This window comes from Anabas testudineus, chromosome 16, assembly GCF_900324465.2.
Source record: "Anabas testudineus chromosome 16, fAnaTes1.2, whole genome shotgun sequence".
NCBI classification, from domain to species: domain Eukaryota; kingdom Metazoa; phylum Chordata; class Actinopteri; order Anabantiformes; family Anabantidae; genus Anabas; species Anabas testudineus.
Genome location: NC_046625.1, coordinates 23628197 through 23650394, shown reverse-complemented (window position 1 = coordinate 23650394; position 22198 = coordinate 23628197). Strand labels below are relative to the sequence as shown.

The window sequence follows — 22198 nt, the reverse complement described above, 5'->3', positions numbered from 1 at the left end:
TAAAAGAACATTAACAGCTGTTAACTGTTACCCTTATGCCTATGCTTATTGCATCTTGGTCTAATAATCTGACAGGTATAGAAAAACTATTCAGATTGTGTAAATTCAGTGCCACAATATAAAACTCCTCTATTGCAAATTCAGTAAATTGTTCACTTATTAACAGCAGCATGTACTTAAAATATCAATGTAGGTTACACAATAGCAGTTTTACAACAACTAATTAATGTATAACGTTACAACAGTGTTATTATGGATTAGAATATTATTATGAGCCTGCTCAGTATTGCAGGTATTTTAACACAACTTATATTTGTAGACAAGGCTACAGTATGTAAGCCTTGGGCAGAGCAGGGCACTTGTAAATTAATCATGGATCTTTAAAATCTGCAATACACAATGAAATCCACTACATCAAGTGTCATTTTTTATACAAAAGCATTAATGTGGTGACTGCAGTATAGCATGCTACACTGTTAGAAGATACTGACAGTGTGACTGTGACACCAACACCACTAGGACACTGAAACTGAAATTCAGCCATCAATTATTTCATTTCTACAAGTCCTCTGTGGAAAACAATTTCCCATGTGAAAATCTCTCCAAAAATGCAGGAAAAAGAGTCACAGATGAGGTAGATAAGGTGTACATGAGCTTCACTCAGACAGAAGACTGTTTGATCTAAAGTAAATATTCATGGTGCAATGGAATAGTCATGATCTAGCATATAGTATGATGGAGGTTCATAATGGTGGCTTTAATACATTTCTGGGACACTCCTGAAGTTATATTTTATTCTAAAATTCTAAGTAGGCCATTTGGATAATGTGTCAAACTAGATTTTTTCCATTACACAAAGTCTTGTGAATCTCCTGAGAAGCAAGTCCTATTCTGAGGCCAAGTCAAATACAAAGCAACACTCCCATCTTTAGTTTGGAAAAAGAAAGGCAAGCAACACTGTCACTGTTGTTTTTGTTACTGCTGGGACTATGACATATATATATATATATATATATATATATATATATGAGTTTAACTTTCAATATGCTTTATAATAAAGGGTATCAAATTGAACTTTGGATTTTAAGTGCCCATTGTCACATTTTATTCCAGTTTGCAGAACTCTGTCAGAGTACTGACAGAGTACAGCATTCTTCCAAAAGATTGACATCAAAACTCCCTCATTTAGAGTTTTGATATCAGTGGTAAAAAACACAATTTGTCACTCTAGAACAACCTGACAGGTGTCAGTGTTAACAATATCATCAGTGTCATTCACTTCACCTGTCATTGTACTTTAAATATTTAGGTCAAGACCATAAAGAGTTCTAGAAAGAGAAAACCCATTGGGGGTGATGGAAATTGGAGAAAGAACAGAAAAGCAAACAGAAAGGAATATGATCAGGAAGACCGACCAACTATTAGTCAGTGGAAGCTAGTAATTTGTGGATTGTCTTTCAGGACAAAAGTGAACACCTTCTATTTCAGGATAGAAAGCTGTCATTCTGTTGTAGCTTTAGGTCTTGTCCAGCAAAAATAGACTCAACAACTGGCACTGTATCAACCTAAATTACTGGAGTGAGCCCTTCTTTAGCACAACTTTCCTATACATTTTCTTCCAGTCACTTTTGCTTTTCTCATCATAGCCAGCTTGCTAGCCTCTTGCCACACCCTTTTCTCATTGAAATGTCCCCTCGGGTCTTTGAGTTCCCCCTGGGTTTTCGGGGACAGTGTGAACTAGGTTTGCTTCTTTGGGACAAAATCAGAATCAGAATCGATGCAGTATGTGATAAAGGTGATCACAAGTGGGTGATGCACCCACCCACTCATCAATATAATGGATGATTATTGAAGCTCCTGGCTGCCACCTTATTACTCCTGAGGACATTTTTTCCAAAATTCACTCAACACCTTCTTTGCACCATCTAGAACTAAGTTCACCTGTTCCTACTCAGAACACAGAGCATGCACTGCTTAATATATTACATCTAAGGGAAGCAAGTATGTCTGTAATGTGTCTTTGTATTCAGGTTTTATTCTTTATAATATTTTAACAGGGAAAGCACAGATGGAGCTAATAGCATTGATTATGGTTGCTTTACAATTACATGTGCAAGTTGGTGAATGCTGATATTGACACTGGCTGCAGGTACTGTATGGTCAATGGGCCACGTAAATGGAGCATAATTAATGTTACTAATGAATTATTTACCTATCCTTCATTTCATAGTTAACTTTTTACAAAGTGCAGTGAATCCAAAACCTAAATCAAATCAACATTTAATATGACAACTCTTTTCAGATGAGGGCTCAGTAGGGGCTCGAGGCTGCTTTGCAGGTGGCCTTTTTCTTCTTGTTGCACAGTACTGATGTGAATGTGAGCATTCTTTCAAACTCTATTAAATATGGATGCTATTTTGAAATAACTGGTTAAAAATAAAACCATGTCAGCCCTGATGTTAAAACAAAAGCATGAAATTGATTAATAAGTGAAAAAACATAACTGTCACTTGAATAAATCTGGTAACATATCAGGGAAAATATCCAAATTGGGTTTGGGTTAATGTAACTTGGATGTTGGTGCAGGGCGAGTCCCTTTGTGGTGATAAACCTAATGTTCATCTTTATTACTACACAAACTCACTGTGTAGAAAAACGATACATTAATGTTTACAAGCACAAACCATATTTTATATTGTTCAAGCAACATACTCAAATAAAAGCCAAAAACAAATGGACTGTATGTCACTAGATGTCACTAGATTTATTGGGAATGCCACTCAGGGAAACACTGCATCCTTCACAAACACAAAAGAATTGAAGTGTTGTAGTTTAGAAGGTACATTTGGTATTGATCACGTTTTGTCATATGTTGACTTATTTGTATGAAATAACAACTATGGGGCTAAACATTACAAATCCTGGTCTTGGCATACGTTGTGTTGTTATAACTCATGGTTTCATTAGACCCAAACTTATTATCATTATGGGACATTTGTTCAGTCAGTGTGCTATCTGTGATCGTGGAAGTTGTTCAGCACCTTTCTACATCAAAAGACTCGGTTTGACGTCAGAGCCGAATGCGGCTGGTGATGCTCGTATGCTGCCTTCAAGTGATTCTCGTAAGTACACTACTCTGCGCTCCTCAGTCAGTACATTTGGAACATTAAAACTGTCTCTACATTTTAGCCCTTTTTGGTGGACCAATAACAACAATTAGCAAAATAAATGGTTGGTGTGTGTTTGGATCTGGATAAATTGACCAGTACAGTATATGATAGATATAAAGGGGGTGTTATGGCGTTGCATGTTATGATTTCACGCATATCTGTTGAATGTGAGGAAACAAATTTTCGAACACGTAGAAAGGATACAATGTGAGGGCAATGGAAATGTCGACACTTTTTTAGTTCCTGAATGTAACACAGCCCCACCGCCTTGGCTGGGAGGTTACAACGATTCCAACGAGGGCTGCCGTTACCAACGATGCTATGCCTCGTTTTACGAATAAGCTCCGGGCATAGGCACCTTTGGAGTGCCGCCGTCACCTCGCAGAGGTTGTACCATCCTGGTCTTCTTTGATAACTTGCTCTAAGCTGCGGTAGACAATATCCGTGGGGACCCAGGGTATCCGGTGAAGACCGGGCTCGGGGCTGTATGTTTACTGAAGAGAGGCTGGGGAGGTGAGCTGTGCGAGCCGTAGTAAGTTTAGCTTGCTACATGCTACATGCTAACTACGGCTAGCTGTGTCACATTTAAAAGAGCACCTGCGTACCTGTATGGCTAAAACCGTATGGCTGTTACATGGCTGAAATGTGTTGTGTAGAAGTAATTGTCAGGTGTATTTGTGAAATACCAGGCAACCTTGTAACATTAATGAAAAAAGCAGTTAACGTCAGTCAGCATGAAAGCTAACATTGATCAATCAATGAACAACGAGCTAGCTCCTGGAAACGTTAGGCTAACGTTGGTTGTTTGTATTACTATTGGGCCCGTTATTCATCTTCTGAACCAAAGTTAGCCCGTGGTAGCAGGACAGTTGAGTATAGATAGACTCATGAGTATGTATACATCACATCTGCCTTCAAGTGATTCTCGTAAGTTTTACTTGGTGTATTGCAAAAGCGCATCAGGATACATTGGCCAACGTTAGTGCAGTAGCTGTTCTGTCAAAACAAGCACAACGCCTTGAAATGTAGTTAGGGATGGAATAAGGACGCTTAGTTACGTATCATCTCTAGAAATTCTTTGCATTTTATGCCTAATGGAAACGGTTTCATTTTTAAAAAATATATTCTGCGCAGAGGTATGTTGTGAGAGAGGAAGTGGGCAGGTCAATTTGTATTGTCAGACAGGTTTAACAATGATGTGAAAATGGAAACAGTTTTAGTTTTTATTTAGACTCATTGTTTTTTTTAGTCAATTTAATGGTTTACTTCGCCCATATGTTACTGCAACTACTAATTGAGCATGTCTTATGTCATTTAGGAAGCAGGAGTCATGGGTTTCTACTTCAGCCTTCAATGAACTGAACTAAGCTGGACCCACACCACTCCACCAACAAGCCCCTGCCTACAGCGGGGGCTCCCTTCTCCCCATCGCCTTCTCCAGCTATGGCGGGCTTCAAACGGGGCTATGATGGCAAGATTGCTGGCTTGTATGACTTGGACAAGACGTTGGGTCGTGGGCACTTTGCTGTGGTGAAGCTTGCACGCCATGTCTTCACTGGAGAGAAAGTGGCGGTGAAGGTGATCGACAAGACTAAGCTGGACAATGTGGCCACAGGCCACCTTTTTCAGGAAGTTCGCTGCATGAAGCTGGTCCAGCATCCCAACATTGTGCGCCTGTATGAGGTGATAGACACTCAAACCAAACTCTACCTAATCTTGGAGCTAGGTGATGGAGGGGATATGTTTGACTACATAATGAAACATGAGGAGGGTCTGAATGAAGAGCTGGCTAAGAAATATTTTGCTCAGATCGTCCATGCTATCTCCTACTGCCATCGGCTGCATGTGGTGCACAGGGACCTCAAGCCAGAGAATGTGGTATTCTTTGAGAAACAAGGACTGGTCAAGCTCACAGACTTTGGATTCAGTAACAAGTTTCAGCCAGGAAAAAAACTGACAACCAGTTGTGGATCACTGGCATACTCTGCACCAGAAATACTGTTGGGTGATGAATATGATGCTCCAGCTGTAGGTATGCAAAACATGAAGGCTGATGAATGTTGTTAAATTAATGCAACGAGTCACACTTTGATTCAGATACTCGCTAAAATTAGCAGATTTGAGACGCGATATGAGTACATTCTTTGATTCAGCATATTTATAAAACTATATTGCTTTCCCTTCGTCATAGTAATATGGTATGGTCCATTGACTGTTTGAGTTGGAAGGACCAGGCATGCTGCCTGCTAGGTCAACGCGTTTGGTCACTGAGTCAACTCAGTGTTTGGTCCCCTTAATAACTCCTTCAAATTCCAGACAAGTCTGTCTCTGTGCTTTTGACATCAAACCACACAGTATATTTTTTTCACAGTCATGTTAAAACCCAGCTTAGAACAGTGGTGTAATGCGGCTAGTGATGCGGCTAGCACCCGTTTCACACAATTTTTCACACCTTGCTATAACACCCTGGCTTTTGATTTGCATCCAGAGACTGCAAACATGTTCACCATGGTCAGTTTTGGGGTTAGGAAGTTTCTGTCTAGAACAGTCATGAGTGTCATGAGTCAAGGCTTGTGCAACAATGATTATTAAGTTGAACTTGTTTCAAATGCCAAACTGTGTTTCCTAGCAGTATGCTTTTAACAGTACTTAAACTGATCATTTTGCAGGCTGCCATAGGATACAAGGTCAGCTCTACTTGCACTGATGTGTGTGGGTGTCCCGTTACACTAAATTAACTAGCACATCTATTTTATTTGAGGACTGACAGAGCTCAGACAGACATTTTGTGTGTCCTTCCATGACTGATATATCTTTCACATCGGGTGGTTTCGATGGGCGGTAAAAACATGGGACTAGGTCCAGCTTTGGAACTGGATAACGAGATGTGCCCAGTTAAGCTTGTTTTTCTGTTAATGTGGTTGTTCATGTGGTGCTAATCCTGGAGGAGTCTGAAATTGGTCTCATGATTGTTTATGTGTGTAGAGGATGTATTCAGAGGCAGTCAACTAGGTATTATTAGCCTTTCTGTCACTGTTCTAAAAAACTTGAGAGGTGTGGCAGAGGCAATGAGGAAATTGTGGTTATTGTCTCATTGAACTTTACACACGAACACACACTAATCTTTGATATGAAGGAAGGAACTAGTGTAGCGTATTGCTCTATAGTAAGCCCTATGCTTTGTGTATGCCCTTTTGATGCTAGCTGAAATATGTCTGTAGCACCGAGCATTTAGAACTAGTACCAAAGTACCAACAGGTATTATGATGTGGTTATGAATATTCTTTACTTTCTAATTTTGTTATTTACTTTACAATTTTTTGTTCCAACAGTTACTGATTTAAATCATATTCATTTTATTATTATTTTGTAGAAAATATGTTTTTAGTATATCTCTCAAATTTGGACACTGAAACATAATGTTTCAGTTTTCTGGCCATAGTTAGTGGTGGAGCCTTGAAGTGTATTATATTAAAAGTTTTTTTTAGTGTTTTGATGCCTTCATTCATTTTAAATAGGGTAACCAAACATGGTGAATGCTGTGGATTAGCTTACTGTTCAGTGATCCATTAACAATGTTAAAATGACCAATGATATTAACGGCAAGGGTATTACACTACTCTATGCTGAGCAGAGGTGTTTAGTGGCCCTAACAGTCAGTGCCTTCTGCCAGGTGGCTACTGTATATGATGTACTTACAGGCACTGGTCATAATTGTACAGGTATAACTTCTGGCTATATATACCTCCACAACTCTCTGCAGCTGTTGAAAGCACTATCTGTGTTTTTATTGGTGCCTCCTCTGTAACCATGTTGCAGTGTAGAAAAGTTACAGATGAAATCTATTTCATTTTCTATTATATTCTGCCCAGAGGTTTGTTGTGAGAGTTACAAAGTTCCTGGTGACTGAACATCTTTTGTGTAACTGACAGTGAGCAATCGCCTGTGAAAAAAGTATGTCAGTCAAATAGTTTGGCCAGTCTGAGTACTGCCCCCTGTGTTGTTGTGTTTATTTGTGTGTATTTACATGCTGGCCCCTAGTCTCAGAAAGATCAATCTGGCTTTCATCAGTGCACAAAATGTTATGCCATTTCTCTTTAGGCAAGACATTGTGATGTTTGACAAATAGCTGCCTCTTCAGCACATTGTCTTTTTCTTTAACAATAAGAATTTGTGGTGGGCTTCTTGTTGATAGCTTGACATAGTCATCTTCTAATTGCTACAGTACTCACAGATAACATTTCTCTCTGGAGTTGATCATTGGCTCAGTCTTTGCCATTTTGGCTATTCATTGCTCCATTCAATTGGTGGTTTTCGGTTTTCTTCCACATCTTTATGTCGTTGCCATTTAAAAGCATTATTTTAACTAAGTGGTCTATCATTTATACTTATTTATATGTTTCCATATGTTTTTTTCTATTACTTTACTGCATCTACTAGTAAATTATTTTCCTTATAGAAATATAATTTCTACCAAAACCAGTGATGTTGGACTGTTATTTGAAACGTGATAAAGTATGTGTGTAGTTTATTTTTTGGGCTATATATTACAAACATCCAGGCTTCAGTTACTTTATGACCACAACAGATACAGTGAAATCAAAAGAGCTGGAGCATTAGAGCTGGATTATAAAACTGCACTTCCAGTTAAGTCAGATAATTCCTTTTAAATTATCCTGTATCAATCCCAAGGTCAAACTTGAATTTGTAAGGTGTGAACATCTCATATAAATAATTAATGGCATCCAAATATGAGCTTGTGAAAGTCCTGTGATAGTTTGTGTGATCACTGCTTATTGGACTTTGTGACTGACACAAGTCATCACTGCTACACTATTGCGTTTTTCCAGCTGCCAAATATCCTCACTTTATTTCTGGCAGTATGGCATTAATGCCTTGGGTGGGAGCACATTTCTGAGTTCTAACATTAACACTGCAAAATCTAATCTATACCATTTCATTCAACTTCTGTTTGTCTGCAGTTTTTTAAAGAAACTCTTAAACCTCTTAAAAGTCTTTCTCCCTACTCTTAACAGTTTTTATGCTAAGAATTCTCTGATGAAGCTTTGTGAATATGCCTCTTGAACTGTAATTTCTGGGAAATAAAGGTTCCAGTAAAATATGCACTTCTGATGGAAGAGCATATTTTACTGTAGTTGGAAACAGTATAGGAAGGGTTGAGATATAATTGACAAATAGATCATGATCATCTATGGAGTATCCTTGACAAACACATCTTGTGTTTACATTTCTTCATAATACATATGTCATACCCCTTTTCTACCAACACAGTTCCAAAGCTGATTCGGATCAATTGCCTACTTTTAAAGCACCTTTTTGTGTTTTGACAGCTAAAGAACTATCTCAGGAAATGTATTTCAGAGTGGAACAAATCCTTGGCTAGTGTAGAATGTAGAACAACTGTAGTTTATGCTAATGGTGTTCAGTGATTCACAGATAAATGACCTCACTAATTAAAATCCACACTGCTATTATTTTTAACATGTCCCTTTCAAATAATGATTCTCTTACACAGAATCAGCAGCTTGCAAGTCATGACTGTTGGGTATGTTGGTTTTCTTTGGGCTATTAATTATTATTCTTTCTTGTAATTTATTACACATACAGTATTTATTATTTACATTCTTTATTTAATATCTTAGGCAGGTGGGTACCGCCATAGAAATGTGAAGTCAGCATTACAGACATCCAGGCCTTAGGTCTCTTTATGACCACAGTAGATGCAGATCAAAAGTGCTGGAGCATTAGGGCTGGATTATGAAAATGCACTTCCAATTAACTTAAATATGTGCATATAATTTGATTTGATAATGATCCAATATCAATCCTTAAACCCCAAGGCCAATGTTGAAATTGTGCCTTAAAGATGTTTGACTGTACTACTAATTTTAACACAGAGTTGTTACCTGTTGTAAGTTGTTGACTTTGGGATTTATGGTGTGTGAAATGTCTGTCCCTGTCAGATAGGTAATGTAGCACCGTAAGTGAAGATGAATTTGTGAGCAGCAGACTGTTTGGTTTCTGTCTTTGCTCAGCGCACATTTGTCATGAATTTTGGGTATACGTGGTAAACGAGGTTAGCAGCGTTTCAGTCTGTAGTGTGGGCGTGCAGCATAATTTGCAAAGTACAGTTTCATAATCTGTGTGCAACTTTTTTTCCTGGGCTACTTCTGTCTGAACATGGCTATCATTTAGGGTTAAGCTCTTTGTATGTCTTGGATGGTTGAAGTCATTTTTCTGTTTAGATTTACGCTGTTCTGTTTCATGTTCACTCTCCGCCATGTTTGTTTGCGTTTATGCAAATGTCCCGCTTCCATCTGTGGTTTGTGACACAGTCATATAAAAAAATATAGCATTATATGAAACAACTGAAATGTTCCTGTTATACATTTACAGTTAGGTCAATAAATATATGGGATGATGCTTTTTGGCATTTGCCCTCTGTACACCACCATATTGACTTTAAACACTCATGATGTGAGTGAGGTCAAAACTGTCAGCTTAAATCAAGGTGTCTGACAGAAGTTACATTAAACAAGTCCATGCTTGTTTTGGGGTTTTCTGACTTTAGTACGGTCTTTACGGAAAGAAAAGCATGCTCTATTGGGTTGTGATTTGGTGACTAGCCAGTTAAGAATATCCCATTTCTTTTATCCTATCAGTTTTGCAGCATTTACCTGAATCTGCGACCTTAGAGACCTAACTCTTACACTTCAGAATTCATCCTGATACTTTTTAAAGTATCTGGATGAATCTGTCTTAATTCCACTTTGTATTGTGGATTTAACTGTAATGCAACACTGATTTATTAAATTCATCCATCCATTGTTTTATCCATGACAGTGCTAACCACTGCACTACTGTGTCACCGGAGTGACTGGCATCTTACGAATAAAAACTAGAATCTTTACACTGCACACATAACAGTTAACACTGACCGACTCAGACTACAACAGACCGTACCAACTAGGTCTGACCCACCATAACAAGCAAATCACATAATTGATATTTTTTATATTATTATGTGCGTGTACACTTTTACAGGTGTCAAAGGCACTACTATGTTGCATAAGTATGTATCTGACATTGACTGACTGGTGGTTTATATGAATAGTGTGTGGGCAGACAGCCTGACATAAGGCAGCTGGATGGAATAACAGGGCATTTAGTTTGTTGAATGTGGCCCTGTAACAGCTACAGTTATCATTAGGACATGGATTCTAATAAAATCCTTATGCTGATTTCCAGTTAGTTAGAGATACATTGGTAAATTCTTAACACAAGATTCCTAATGGAATAATAACATTTAATAAACCCTGCCAGTTGTTATGTTTGTACAGATTGTTGGACATTGCTGTTCAGATCCATCCATCCATCCATCCATCCATCCATCCATCTTCTTCCTCTTATCCTGCTCCGGGTGGCAGAGGCAGCAGTCTAAGAAGAGATGCAAAGACTTCCCTCTCTCTAGACACCTCCTCCAGCTCTTCCGGAGGAATACTGGGGCATTCCCAGTTTGTGTCTCTCCTAGTTTAGAGACATGGTTCCTCCACGTGTTGTGGGTCTTCCCTGGTGCTTCCTCCCGGTGGGACATGTCTGGAGGTGTCTAACAGGCATCTGAAACAGATGCCCGAGCGACCTAAGCTTGCTCTTCTCGATGTGGAGGAGCAACAGCTCTACTCCGAGCTCCTCCCGGGTGACCAAGCTCCTCACCATATGTCTAAGGGTGGTCACAGCTTTTAGCCGCTTGTATGGGACCTGTCCTTTTGGTCATGACCCAGAGCTCATGACTATAGGTGGGAGTAGGAATGTAAATTGACCCGTAAATCGAGGGCTTTGCCTTTTGGCTCCTTCTTTACCATAGCAGACCTGTGCATTGACCGCACTGATGCTGCCAATGCACCGATCTGTCTGCTAATCTCATGCTCCATTCTTCCATCAAACATGCAAACAAGATGCTTTTTCACAAGTGAGATACTTGTGCTCAAACTCCTCCTCTTAAGGCAGGATCTCTCCTCCAGCCTGGAGAGGACAAGTCACCTTTTCCCAATTGAGAACCATGGCATCAGACTTGGAGGTGCTAATGCTCATCACAGCCGCTTCACACTCGGCTGCAAAACACCTCAGTACTCCCTGTACGTCTTTGCATGATAAAGCCAACAGGAAAACATCATCTGCAGTAAGCAGGGATGAAATCCTGTTCTACTGATTAGTTATTCATTATTTTTGACCTTCACAAAACAAATCTGCAGTTGAGTTGAGTAATAGCTGTACAAAATACCTTGCATGCCAAACAGTTTTAGAAGTTAAGTATTTAGGAAATTTAGAGTCTGTTGCTAAGTGGTTTGTGTTACTAGTTAACACTTCTTTTAAATAAACTTCCTAAATGCTTTAAAAAAATAAATAAAATCATGCTTGTTGTGCTGTTTGACCATGCTGTCTGACATTATGATTCACCAGACTGTTACTTTTGCTGTGGTTAAAATGTAACTGCATCTGCATTGATCATCCAGTATGTAAAAATCAAGAACACATCTAGAGCTATCATTGAATAGGTTGTCCATGTCTAGGTGCCTTAGAAGGTTTGAGCCTGTATAGCCTGTTAAACTGTCAAGGAAAATACTGTATCTATGTGTATCCTACTTAAACTGTGTGAGGTGACACTCATGAGAAGACACCTTGTAGTGAAACTGAATCTTGAGGAAGAGAGATGGGTGCAGAAGAAGTGTTGTGACTAAGAGTGTGAATGTCGGAACACACAAATCAAGTTCTATTTTCAATAACACCACTGTTGCTAATGATCGGAGTAGGAGGTGAAGCAGATCCGGCATGAAATTCCCAAAAGGAGCATAGTGCATATGTGAATTGCTGCTTGTCTTTAGATACTATATAAGCAAACAGGCAAAGCCGAAGTGTTGGGTCTCCATCAGAACATTACCTAGTATTTACACAGCCCTGTGCTGAGTACTACTTGCTTTTATGTTTTTATTTGCATGTTTTTCTTATTGTATAAAAAATGCTAGGGGTAGAACGACTCTGAAACACAAATGTTTACTGTCTTGTGTCACATTTTTAGCAGACAGAACTGCAACAACCCCCTTGCCAAATCCTCTGCGACCCCTGTGGCAAATATCCCTCTTGCAGTGGAGTCTGCCACATATTGATAGTGGCTCCCTGACGCCTGCAAATTCAGCGTATCCCAGAAAAATATTTATTTTCTTAAGAGTACCAGTCACTTGCCTTTGTACACTAGCTTTATGCTAAGAAAGCAACATTGTGTCCGTACAGGAATGTCATGAGAAATGATACTTACAGTACCAAGTCAATGCCAAAATACTGAAAACATGACAGTACTTGTTTTCATTGGTGCAGCAGGCACTTTATAAATAAAGTTGTGTATAATTTGTGTTTGAGTCAGATCAGTTATGGACTACTAAAAGCCTCAGAGTCCCTGAACTTGTCACAGAGCTTTTACCATAAAGTTATCAGCATTAATGCTCAGGTGTGTGTGTGTGTGTGTGTGTGCTGTGTGCTCAACTTCCTCTATGGTTTTCTTTGAGCTGTGCCTGATAATTAAGATCAATCAGTTTTTGGACTCAATCTGAGAATTAACTCCATGTTTCCATTTCGACTTGGTCAACTCATTTGGGCCTGTCTTCTACTCTACTCCTCTGTCATCTTCTCCGTTCCCTTCAACTTCATGAATAACAGTCCCGGTGGGGATGCCAGCTGTCTAGTCTTCTCTTGATCTGTCACATCTGCTATTATTACACTGACTGCTGCTGAGTGAGACAGGCACTCTCTGGCTAACTTAACCTGATGTTCACAACCAAGGTAAAACAGCAAGCGTGGTGCCGCATGTGGCCAGCCAAACAGCAGATCTGTCAGCTGTGTCCCATTTGCTCTCAGTATCATTCTCCACAGCTAGCTGACATGAACATAATAACTTTTTTTTTTTTATCACAGCCACATTATGTTCTTTTTTTAATCACAGACTAATGGAAAGGAGTAAAACAAAGAAAAATATGTTGGCCTTACTTCTAACCAAAGCCAGAGCAGCTGGATTAAAATTCATCACAATAGGATTCCACTGTGGGGAAAGGGCAGCAAGCAGACAGGCAAACAGAGGTGATTAAGTGTAATTATACCTTTCCAGGATTCTTGACCAATCAGCTGTTTTGTGCAATGAGGCCCATCGATTAACATTTTGAAATATGAGTGTTGTATTTTTAAGTATAAAGCAAAAAAATTAAAAGTGGAATACAAGTAAATACATAAACCTTTTGCTAATTCTAATTCTACAATGCATTGCATTCTACTCTTACTTAATGTGAGAGAGAGAGAGATGATTAGCCACAAGCTTCTATGAGTTTCCTGCTCACTAAGTCATAGTCAAGTCCAAATAGCTAAAGGTGCTCAGAATCATAATAAGGGTCATGTGATATGATTTAAGATTGCACTATAGTACAGTTACAGTAAAACCTTTATTCATTCTAGTTTTTCTCTGTATGTCCAGCTCCTTCATTGTACTGTGGCTGTTGTCACTTAAAGATGCTTGGTGCTTTATCAGAGCAAAATGCTTGAAGAGTAGGAAAGGAAAAGGTGCCAAGAGACAAATCCCACAGTCGCTAATTAAAGCATCATGGTGCTGCTGTACAGAGAGGAGGAGGAGACGATGCTCAGGGGTTCACAGATGATTGTGTGTATTGGAGGATGAGGAACACAACAAGTGGAACATGCTGGGCTCTAATACCCAGATATACAAATTTAGGAAAAACATGGGGGGGGGGTGGATGAAGAGGAAGATGGAGGAAAGACAGGCTGGGTTTCTTTTTCACCTCAATATAAAGAATTTGGTGCAGCAGGTGTTTTTGTTTTTTCATCACTTGGTAACATATCACTTATATTGTAATATGTTTGAATGTTTACATTTATAATATAAATAGAATTGTAGCTATACATGCCTGTCTTGATTCAATGAGCCATAAAGACGGTCTGTGGACAGATTTGCCAGACGGCCTGACAGAGGCACGTGTATTTCTCCAATTTGAAATAGGGGGTAGGGGTTACTATAGTAATGGATGATGTGAATGTGAGTGAGCCAGGTGTGAGGTAATTCTCCTGTGGTCACTGGAGGTTGCTGCCATTATGCCCCACATCTTCCTGTCACTGGCTTTAGTTACATTTGGGCACGTATATCGGAAACAGACTAGAGACAATGTTTAACACACCCAGTGAGCACAACATAAGATGTAAATGTCACCTCAGATATAACTGTAATGCTAACCCTTGAGGATATATACTAGTGAGAGAACATTCATATTTTTGTGTGAATGTGTGAGTGTGAAGGTGTGAATTCGCCGCAGGTCACTTCTGGGTCGAGCTCTTTGACCTGTTTAATGGAATCGGTGTAATTTCCTTCCACAGTGGCAGCTGGTCCCAGGAGGGCCTGGGGTTGTTTATAGTTACATAACCCACTTTTTCACAGTGAAACATTTCTAAGACCAGATCAAAAGTACTGGTGGTTTATGGAAAAATGTAGCAGGAGCACAACATGTTCATTTCCTATGGTAACAAAAAGCTCAAAGAGGAAGAGTAGGATAATGTTCCCAAATCCAGGCCTGCAAAGCTTGTGGAAACTACAGTTTTGAAGAACCAGTGCTACAGAGTTTATAAGACCTGAGAATCGGGCAGTGGTTCACCTTCCAGTATTACAATGTTCTAAAGCAGCAACTTCAGGACAAATCTCTGACTGTCTTTGAGTGGGCAAGTCAAAACCCAGACTTAAGCACAGAGAACAACTTTTTAGCCTTAATCTTATTTTCATATATGAGAGTGGATTGAATTTCTGTTCTCTGCTGTTTGTCCAACGAAACAGGCAAATTCAGTGTGTCAGCTTAAGCTCTGCTGGCATTTTACAATCCTGACAATAATCAAGAAAATCCAACACTAATCAGTAACAAGTCTTTATGTTGTTGTTCATCTTAAATACACTGTTAGTAGGTTAAGAATGAGAGGTCTCTTTGATATTCAGAGCAAAGGAAGAAGCTCCAGGCCCACATGCTAATAGAAGAAAACATGAAGCACACGATGCCTGCGGGAAAGAGCTGCACTTTATTCTGGGGCTCTGGCTCTCATCCATATTCCGCAACAGCAGCCAGCAGAACGGCCCTCTCCCTCCCGTCTCTTCACCTCGCTCACCCTCTCTCATCGCCTCAATCACTCACGCACACTAACACTACATGTACACTGCATGTACATAGATTTTCTACACACATTACATTTATCATCACACTTACTCCTCCACTGACCAGTGACATGCTGTTGTGGTGGCTGCTCATGTGCTTTTTAACATCTGTTACTACTTCTCTCACTGGCAGGACAAAGAGGTGTAATATGCCCCAGTGATACAATTAACATTTGAATTTGCGAATGAAAAAAGTCCCCCATCACTCTCTTCAAAAAGCTGTTACTGTTATTTTTGTCTGCGTGAATCCTTTTGAGCCTCAGTCAGGTTAGGGAAGTGTGTGCTTGTTAGTAGAGTGGAAGAGCTGTGGTGTGTCTTTCTGTCTATTTATTCCTTTCCTCTTGCATGTCTGCTGTTAGGCATGGTTGGTCCTAACCAGCATTCTTTCTGAGAGAGTGTCACTCACCTATTGTTTATCAGTGTCTGCAGCATTCTTTACATGTCACAAGGATTACTTGGTCTTTTCTGTCAGATGATATAGTGGTAGTATAGTAATGGGCTAACATCACAAGAAGCAGTAAAGCAGAAGTATCTGAGAGCTGTTAAATGAGATACACTGTGTTAGGTGGGAGTTCTGAACAGGATGTAAAGAATTACCATTGATTCATCCACACCTGCACTCTATAATATTAACATACGCTGCCCGCACATTTTTAAGCTGCTGTCATAGTTTGACAGTCGCCAGCATTTTTTAAGTAGTAAGTGGGTGTGTGTGCAGGTTACAGCACATTGACATATACTCGCAGCCTATTGTCTATGCAGGTAAACGTCTGACAAAAATTATGTCATCGACTTATAGCTTGAAATCTAGACATGGTTGCAATAATTTCTGCTGACCTTGGTATTGCCCATTGAATTTATTTGTTTACATATGAATGAATGTTCACCACCATTTTTCCTGTCACGTTACTGCGTCTTCCCATCTAATCTCTGTGTCGTATGTGTAAACATGCCAAGATGCCCACAACAGGAGAGCCAATGTTTGCAACGTGTGCTCACAAAGCTCTCTCACCTTGAGAGAACGGTTGCCCTGGTCAAGAAGAATGGAGAAGACACTGGCTCTCAGTACATCTGATTTTACATGTAGGGTACCCAACAGGCTAATACAGGTTTCTGTCATTTTGCAGTAGATGTAAAATGCAACTGTTTGAATGACACAGCATCTGTACAGCAGCACCATGATGCTTTTTTTTACTTTACTGATGCTCTACACTGCTGTTTGCATTTTCAGCAGCATAAGATTCTGTGTTCTTTTTACCTGCATTTTGTTCCATTAACATTATGAGTTAAAAAAAAAAACTTTAATAATAAATATTACTGCTATACAGACACAGATGCATTAAATAATTAAGGTCAGTGACAGATAGACCAGTGGTCCAACAGTGCATTCTTTTGCAGCCTGTCTGTTTTATTATTGATTTAGAATAATACAGCTTCATGTTTTCTCGCTGACTTTGTTACTTCTTTACTTTATAACACCAATGTTAGTTTTCATTTTACATGACAATTTTGGTCACCTGCCTTCCCATTAACGTGACTGCATTCAGTTCAGACTTGTCAAGTGTTGAAAATTGCACATAAAAGTTACCAAGTCCGGCTTAGTAAGTGTAACTTTTATCAAAACCGTAATCACGGTGTTTATGGAGCTGCAGCAGGTCTGTATGTGACAGAGAGATCTTGAGCAGATCTTCAGCTTTCACTCAAAGTGCTCTTAACACTCTGCATGACTTGACCATGTGTTATTTAGCCAGTCTTTAGTTTTTGCACTGTCCCCAGTTGTGCCTAGTTTGTGATATATGCGTTAAACAAAGTAAAGGTAATGTGTTGTAAACAACATGTCAGTACCACACTAGTAAGTTAAAAATACCAAGCTTAAATAGTTGTTTATTAAATATTTGTAATGACCCAGATGTTACTGTGCAGTTAGAAAGGTTTGAATGTCACTTCTGTTGCACCATTTAAATGAAAACTAAAATGCTTTTGCAACAACTTTAAGTGGTTAATAACTGGAGCAGTAATTTTTCAACTCTGGATTCCAATGAAGAGTGATATTAGCACAATGCTCCAAGGTGCAATACAAGCCACAGGTTGTTCTATCTGGTCTGCCCTTGCATATTTGATGGCATAACCTTCCTCAATGGAAGTGGTAGATCAGGAACCAACCTCTTAGTCACACTACCCTGTGGAATGGTTTTCTGAGTGCAATGCCAGAACATCCACTGATTCACATCTTTCAATGAAATGAATGAAGATGTCTTGTGTTTCTATTGTCTTGTACAAACACTGGCGAAAATATTCTTTTTACACTGGTGCCCACACACACTACATGTAAAGTTGTAAAGTGCAAGGCAACTTGTATTTGTTTCTCTACTCTTAACAGTGATCTCTCAGCAGGAGTATACCTATTCCTGTTAAGTTGTTTTTAAAAACTACATTTTAGTGGTTGATCACATTTATATTCAGAATCAGGTTGGAGCCCCGTAAATGCCCAGAGGTGGGAAATATAAAACAATATTTAGCTGCCTAGTAACAGCATTTAACATGTCAGGAGATCTTCTCATCAGACAATTTTCTTTATTAAACAGGTTCCTTAAGGAAATGTTAAAACAGGGAGTTTTAATGTCGGTGAAGGGCAGTTTATTTCTCAACGTATCAACCTTGAAATGCTACTTTTGATTCCTGGTGCTTCAGGCCAGCCAGGCCTGCACACTGTGAAGGCATTTGGTCATGCTAAAAGCCCCAAAAATCTGGGGTATAGCACTGCCTGAAAGACCCACAAGATCGACTTGTTGCCACATTGCTAGCTGTAGTTTTATGCTGGCAGAATTATACGTGTTGTGGACATGTCACACTGTAGCTTGTTAAACTTAAATTGAAAAAAGTAGCTGTTATGGAGATTTGTTTTCCTATTGGTTATAATCTATATCAGTTTCATTGTAGCTTTTGAAGCTTTTCGGAAATCAGTCAGCAGTAGAAACACTGAATATTTTCATCTACACTGGTGTGAAAACCTTTTGATGTTTAATGGTGGATTAAAAAGGTTTGTATTGGTGCTGATTCCTGTGCGGTGAGTTGTTTGTTTTTGTTCTTATTCTTCCCAACACAATACTCTACATGAGATTGTGCAGCTTATTTTTCCAGGCTTAGAAACCCATGGTGCTGAATCTCTTCTTCAGGAAAAGTTAACAGCCTATTTAGCATAGATAGTATCATAGCTGTTGTGTTTCCCATCATGCTCTTTTTCACAGCTATGAAATTTGCATTCTTGCAGGTGTACTGTATAACACTGGTATTTTTTAAAGTGATAACGGTAATCATTGTATTCTTGATTTTATAAAGATACATAATGCTATGTCAGCCATCTCATAATGCACTACTATAAGATTTGGGGATTGTTTGACTGCCCCTTCTCTACCAAGTTAGTTTCACTGCTGGTTTGGAGCGAATGCCTAATTTCGAACAAGTACAATGTGTTTCAACAGCCAAAGAACCAGCTTTTGGCCAGGACAACTGGATCTAGAGAAGCACCAACTGTTTGCTGGCCCAGAACCAAAACATTTATGTCAGGGGCTGGAGGCTGGATTATCATTAATTACAAACCAACTAAAATGTTGCTGTAAAGATAAAATCAGTGTATCAGTTATTAGATTTGTTTCACTGTGAGTTGTCTAGCAAAGGCTAACATTAAACATTCAGTGTTAACAAAAATTTCTCACAAAACTTGTGATATACTGTAGTTAGTGGATGTAAACGCTGAAAAGGGGAAAGAGTGGACATCTATATTACCCACATTACTTTATCTCGGACAGTTTGATTGGCGACACGTGCATGTTATGGTAGTAGAGAAATAGCCTGCAGGCTTCCTGTTTCTTACTTAGTACTAGTAGTCTTCAATTCCAAACAATGTTCACTCGTATGCATCATCTGAGGATTTCAGGTATCACAGAGCTCTCCCTGGAGGTACTGTAGGCCTTTATTACTTTTTTCCCCACATATATTTATATACTACTCCCCAACATGTGGGGTGTTCCCCTTCAAAATCTGCATGGTGGAGGATATTCAAATCACCACACAACTAGTCTGATAAAGGGTGTACAACAAGCAGGGTAGAGAAGGAGCCCACATTTAAAACTGATCAACAGTTCATAACAGTCCTTTCAGAGCTCCAAGTCCATGATTTATGAGATTACAAGTGAAGTTCTTAGTGTGAGAACAGAAGTGGAGCCTGATCCTGTGTTTCACACTGAACTAACACTTCTCTACATTGATGTCTGTCAATATTATAGCAGGAGAGGAGTCATCATTACAGGCTAGAGGAGAACTGGGTTATTCAGAATGGAACAGATGTGGTGATGTCGATGACCATTATCTTCTCGAAATATTTTGTAACTGTTCTGTCACAGTTTCACTAAAAGCTATTACATAATTGTGGGCCACATCACCACATTTTTGCAGGTGCTCTGCAAATGGGCAGTGAGTCTACTCATGGATTTTACATGCTAGACAAAACCATCAACTGTTATCCCTGTAACACCTCATTTGTTAAGCTTTAGCAGTGGCTCAGTGTTGTTAATGCCTTTCACTTTTGCCTACTGTCAAAACAAATGCCATCTGAAAGTCAGATAGAAAACAGGACTTATCCTCTGCACAGCCTTTGTTTTGCTGGTGGTGACTCTGCTTTCGTAAGACAGGCTGTAACAGTGAACCACATTCTGCTTCAGATGTTTCTGGATGCGTGTAGTGTTCGGTTTTTATACTGTCTTGTGAGATTACTACCACTGAGTGAACATGACTAAATGGAATTGGTATAAAATGTGCCTCAGGGACACTCCTCTCCTGTACAGAGACTATGACCTTGGTGGCTGTAACAGACAGGAGAGAGCCACTCAGACCTGGAGCACAGCCAATGATGGTTCCATAGAGCAGCAGCAGTGTGGTTGGATATGCTGGTGGAGCACAGGTGTGCCCTGAAATTCAATTTCATGGAGGGTATTAAAATCCAAACCAAAATTATTACATTAACTTGAGTCAGCTGAGTGTTTCTCTTAAATAAGTGCTTGTAAAAGTACTGTGAGCTCATGCCAGCTTACTTTGTCCTATTCCAGTATAATCACAGTCCAGTCACAAAGTCCTGCAATGCTCATACTAACCTAGCAACGCTGTGTCCAAAGACAGATGGTCCAATTAAGAATGTATTGCTATTAAGAGATTGTGAAATCAAGGCTGAGCCTAGAAAGAAAACCATCTCAATCACGTGTCTCTACATAAGTATCAAGGGCTTCTGAGCATTTAAGTTGAATTAAGAAGTCATTTGACCGGAGTTAAGTTTAATTTTTCAAGAGCCCCTGTGGAGTTTTTATTGTATTTTTTTTTTTTTTGGTCCTCCATTCTGAGTGAGTTGGCTCTGCTTCTGTGTTGTACAGGAGACTAAGGATGTTATTAAAAAATGTTGTACCTGATTAGCTAAGTAAGCACATGAATTTTTGCCTTTTTTTTAAGTGATAAGTAACGCAAGCACTGTTTTATTATCTCTTCTGTACATGACACTACACACCCCCTCTAATCCATTCCTAAGGCACCTTGTGTTGGTTAACTAAAGGGGCTACTTTACAGAGGAGTCTGTCTGAAACTGCATTGTACTGTAAGTTGTGACATAAATGTGTTTACTGTGCAACCGTTATGCTTGGGGCAGTTTCTCAACCTCCTATTGCTTGTTCTGCTACCATTGTTGTTCTGCAAGTGCTGATGTACACATCTACATAATCAGACATCTACATAATTTCCCTGACGTTAATAGCTCAGATTTAATTTTGCATGATGATGTTGTTCAGTAAAACACTCAAGAAACACCCTTCTTTTTGGACAGCTAGTGTGCCTGTGAAGATACAACTGTCAGAGCATGAGTAGCTAAAATATGACGGGAGAAAGGAGATAGGGACATTTTCCTCCATCCTTGCTGTTTACCACAAGTACCTCCCACTTCCCATAAATGTTTCCTTGTTTGCATCCCATGAAATATTTTCCATCACAGTAAGACAGAAGGAAGACATTAAAGGAAAGAGGATCATGTATCATCTGAAGTAATGTCAATTAGTGAAGACGGCTGCACAGCTGGCTCTGCTGTCAGTGAGCTTTAACGTGAGCCCTTGAGTTTGTGTTTAATTGGATCAAATAATCTGTGTCCAAAGAATTTAATTCTACAGTTACTAATACAGTATTTAATAATATTACAGCCATATTACAATATTAAATGTAGGGCTAGGGTATACTACATATATGTGTATATATATAGCGTTATTATTCTGAAAATGTTCAAAAAGTAGTTACACATTCATATGTGGTGGTTATTTTTTTATTATGAATTATATTTGTTTATTTATACATTAATATTGTCTCTCATACTCACATGAAGTATTTAAAAACTAGGTGTTACACACCTTTCAGGCAACAAGAGTGCAGATCACACATAGCATGACATGTGTATCAAGTGGAAATCAATCTTACTAACTTTGTGTGACAACTGTGTTGATATTTCAAGTGGATCTTTACAGTCAAAAAATAGAACAAATAGCATATAACTATGTTGTACTGAGAGTTGCTGATACAGAGACAAAAGTATTTAAATAAATAACGCAAAGCAAACATTAACACAAGGCTCTAAAAGTTGTGCAACTTCCTTAACCAAACTGCATCTGCAGTGAGTCTCTCCAAAGTCCTCAGGCAGCAGGAATCACACAACAAGCTAACAGGTTAACAAGCA

At 39.1% G+C, this 22198-nt stretch overlaps 1 protein-coding gene across 3 annotated transcripts in view; it reads left to right on the top strand.

Moving 5' to 3' along the window:
* The first annotated feature begins 3448 nt into the window (after positions 1 to 3448).
* snrka (SNF related kinase a) overlaps positions 3449 to 22198 on the top strand; it is a 39531-nt gene continuing 20781 nt past the window's right edge. Inside the window, exons 1-2 of one of the 3 annotated variants that reach the window (XM_026371801.1) lie at positions 3449 to 3557; positions 4489 to 5202. In XM_026371801.1, coding sequence (XP_026227586.1) covers positions 4614 to 5202 — 589 coding nt within the window. In that variant the 5' untranslated portion in view covers positions 3449 to 3557; positions 4489 to 4613. Of the gene's footprint in view, positions 3703 to 4488; positions 5203 to 22198 lie in introns of all 3 variants that reach the window. The other 2 variants (XM_026371799.1, XM_026371800.1) reach the window with 2 other exon arrangements.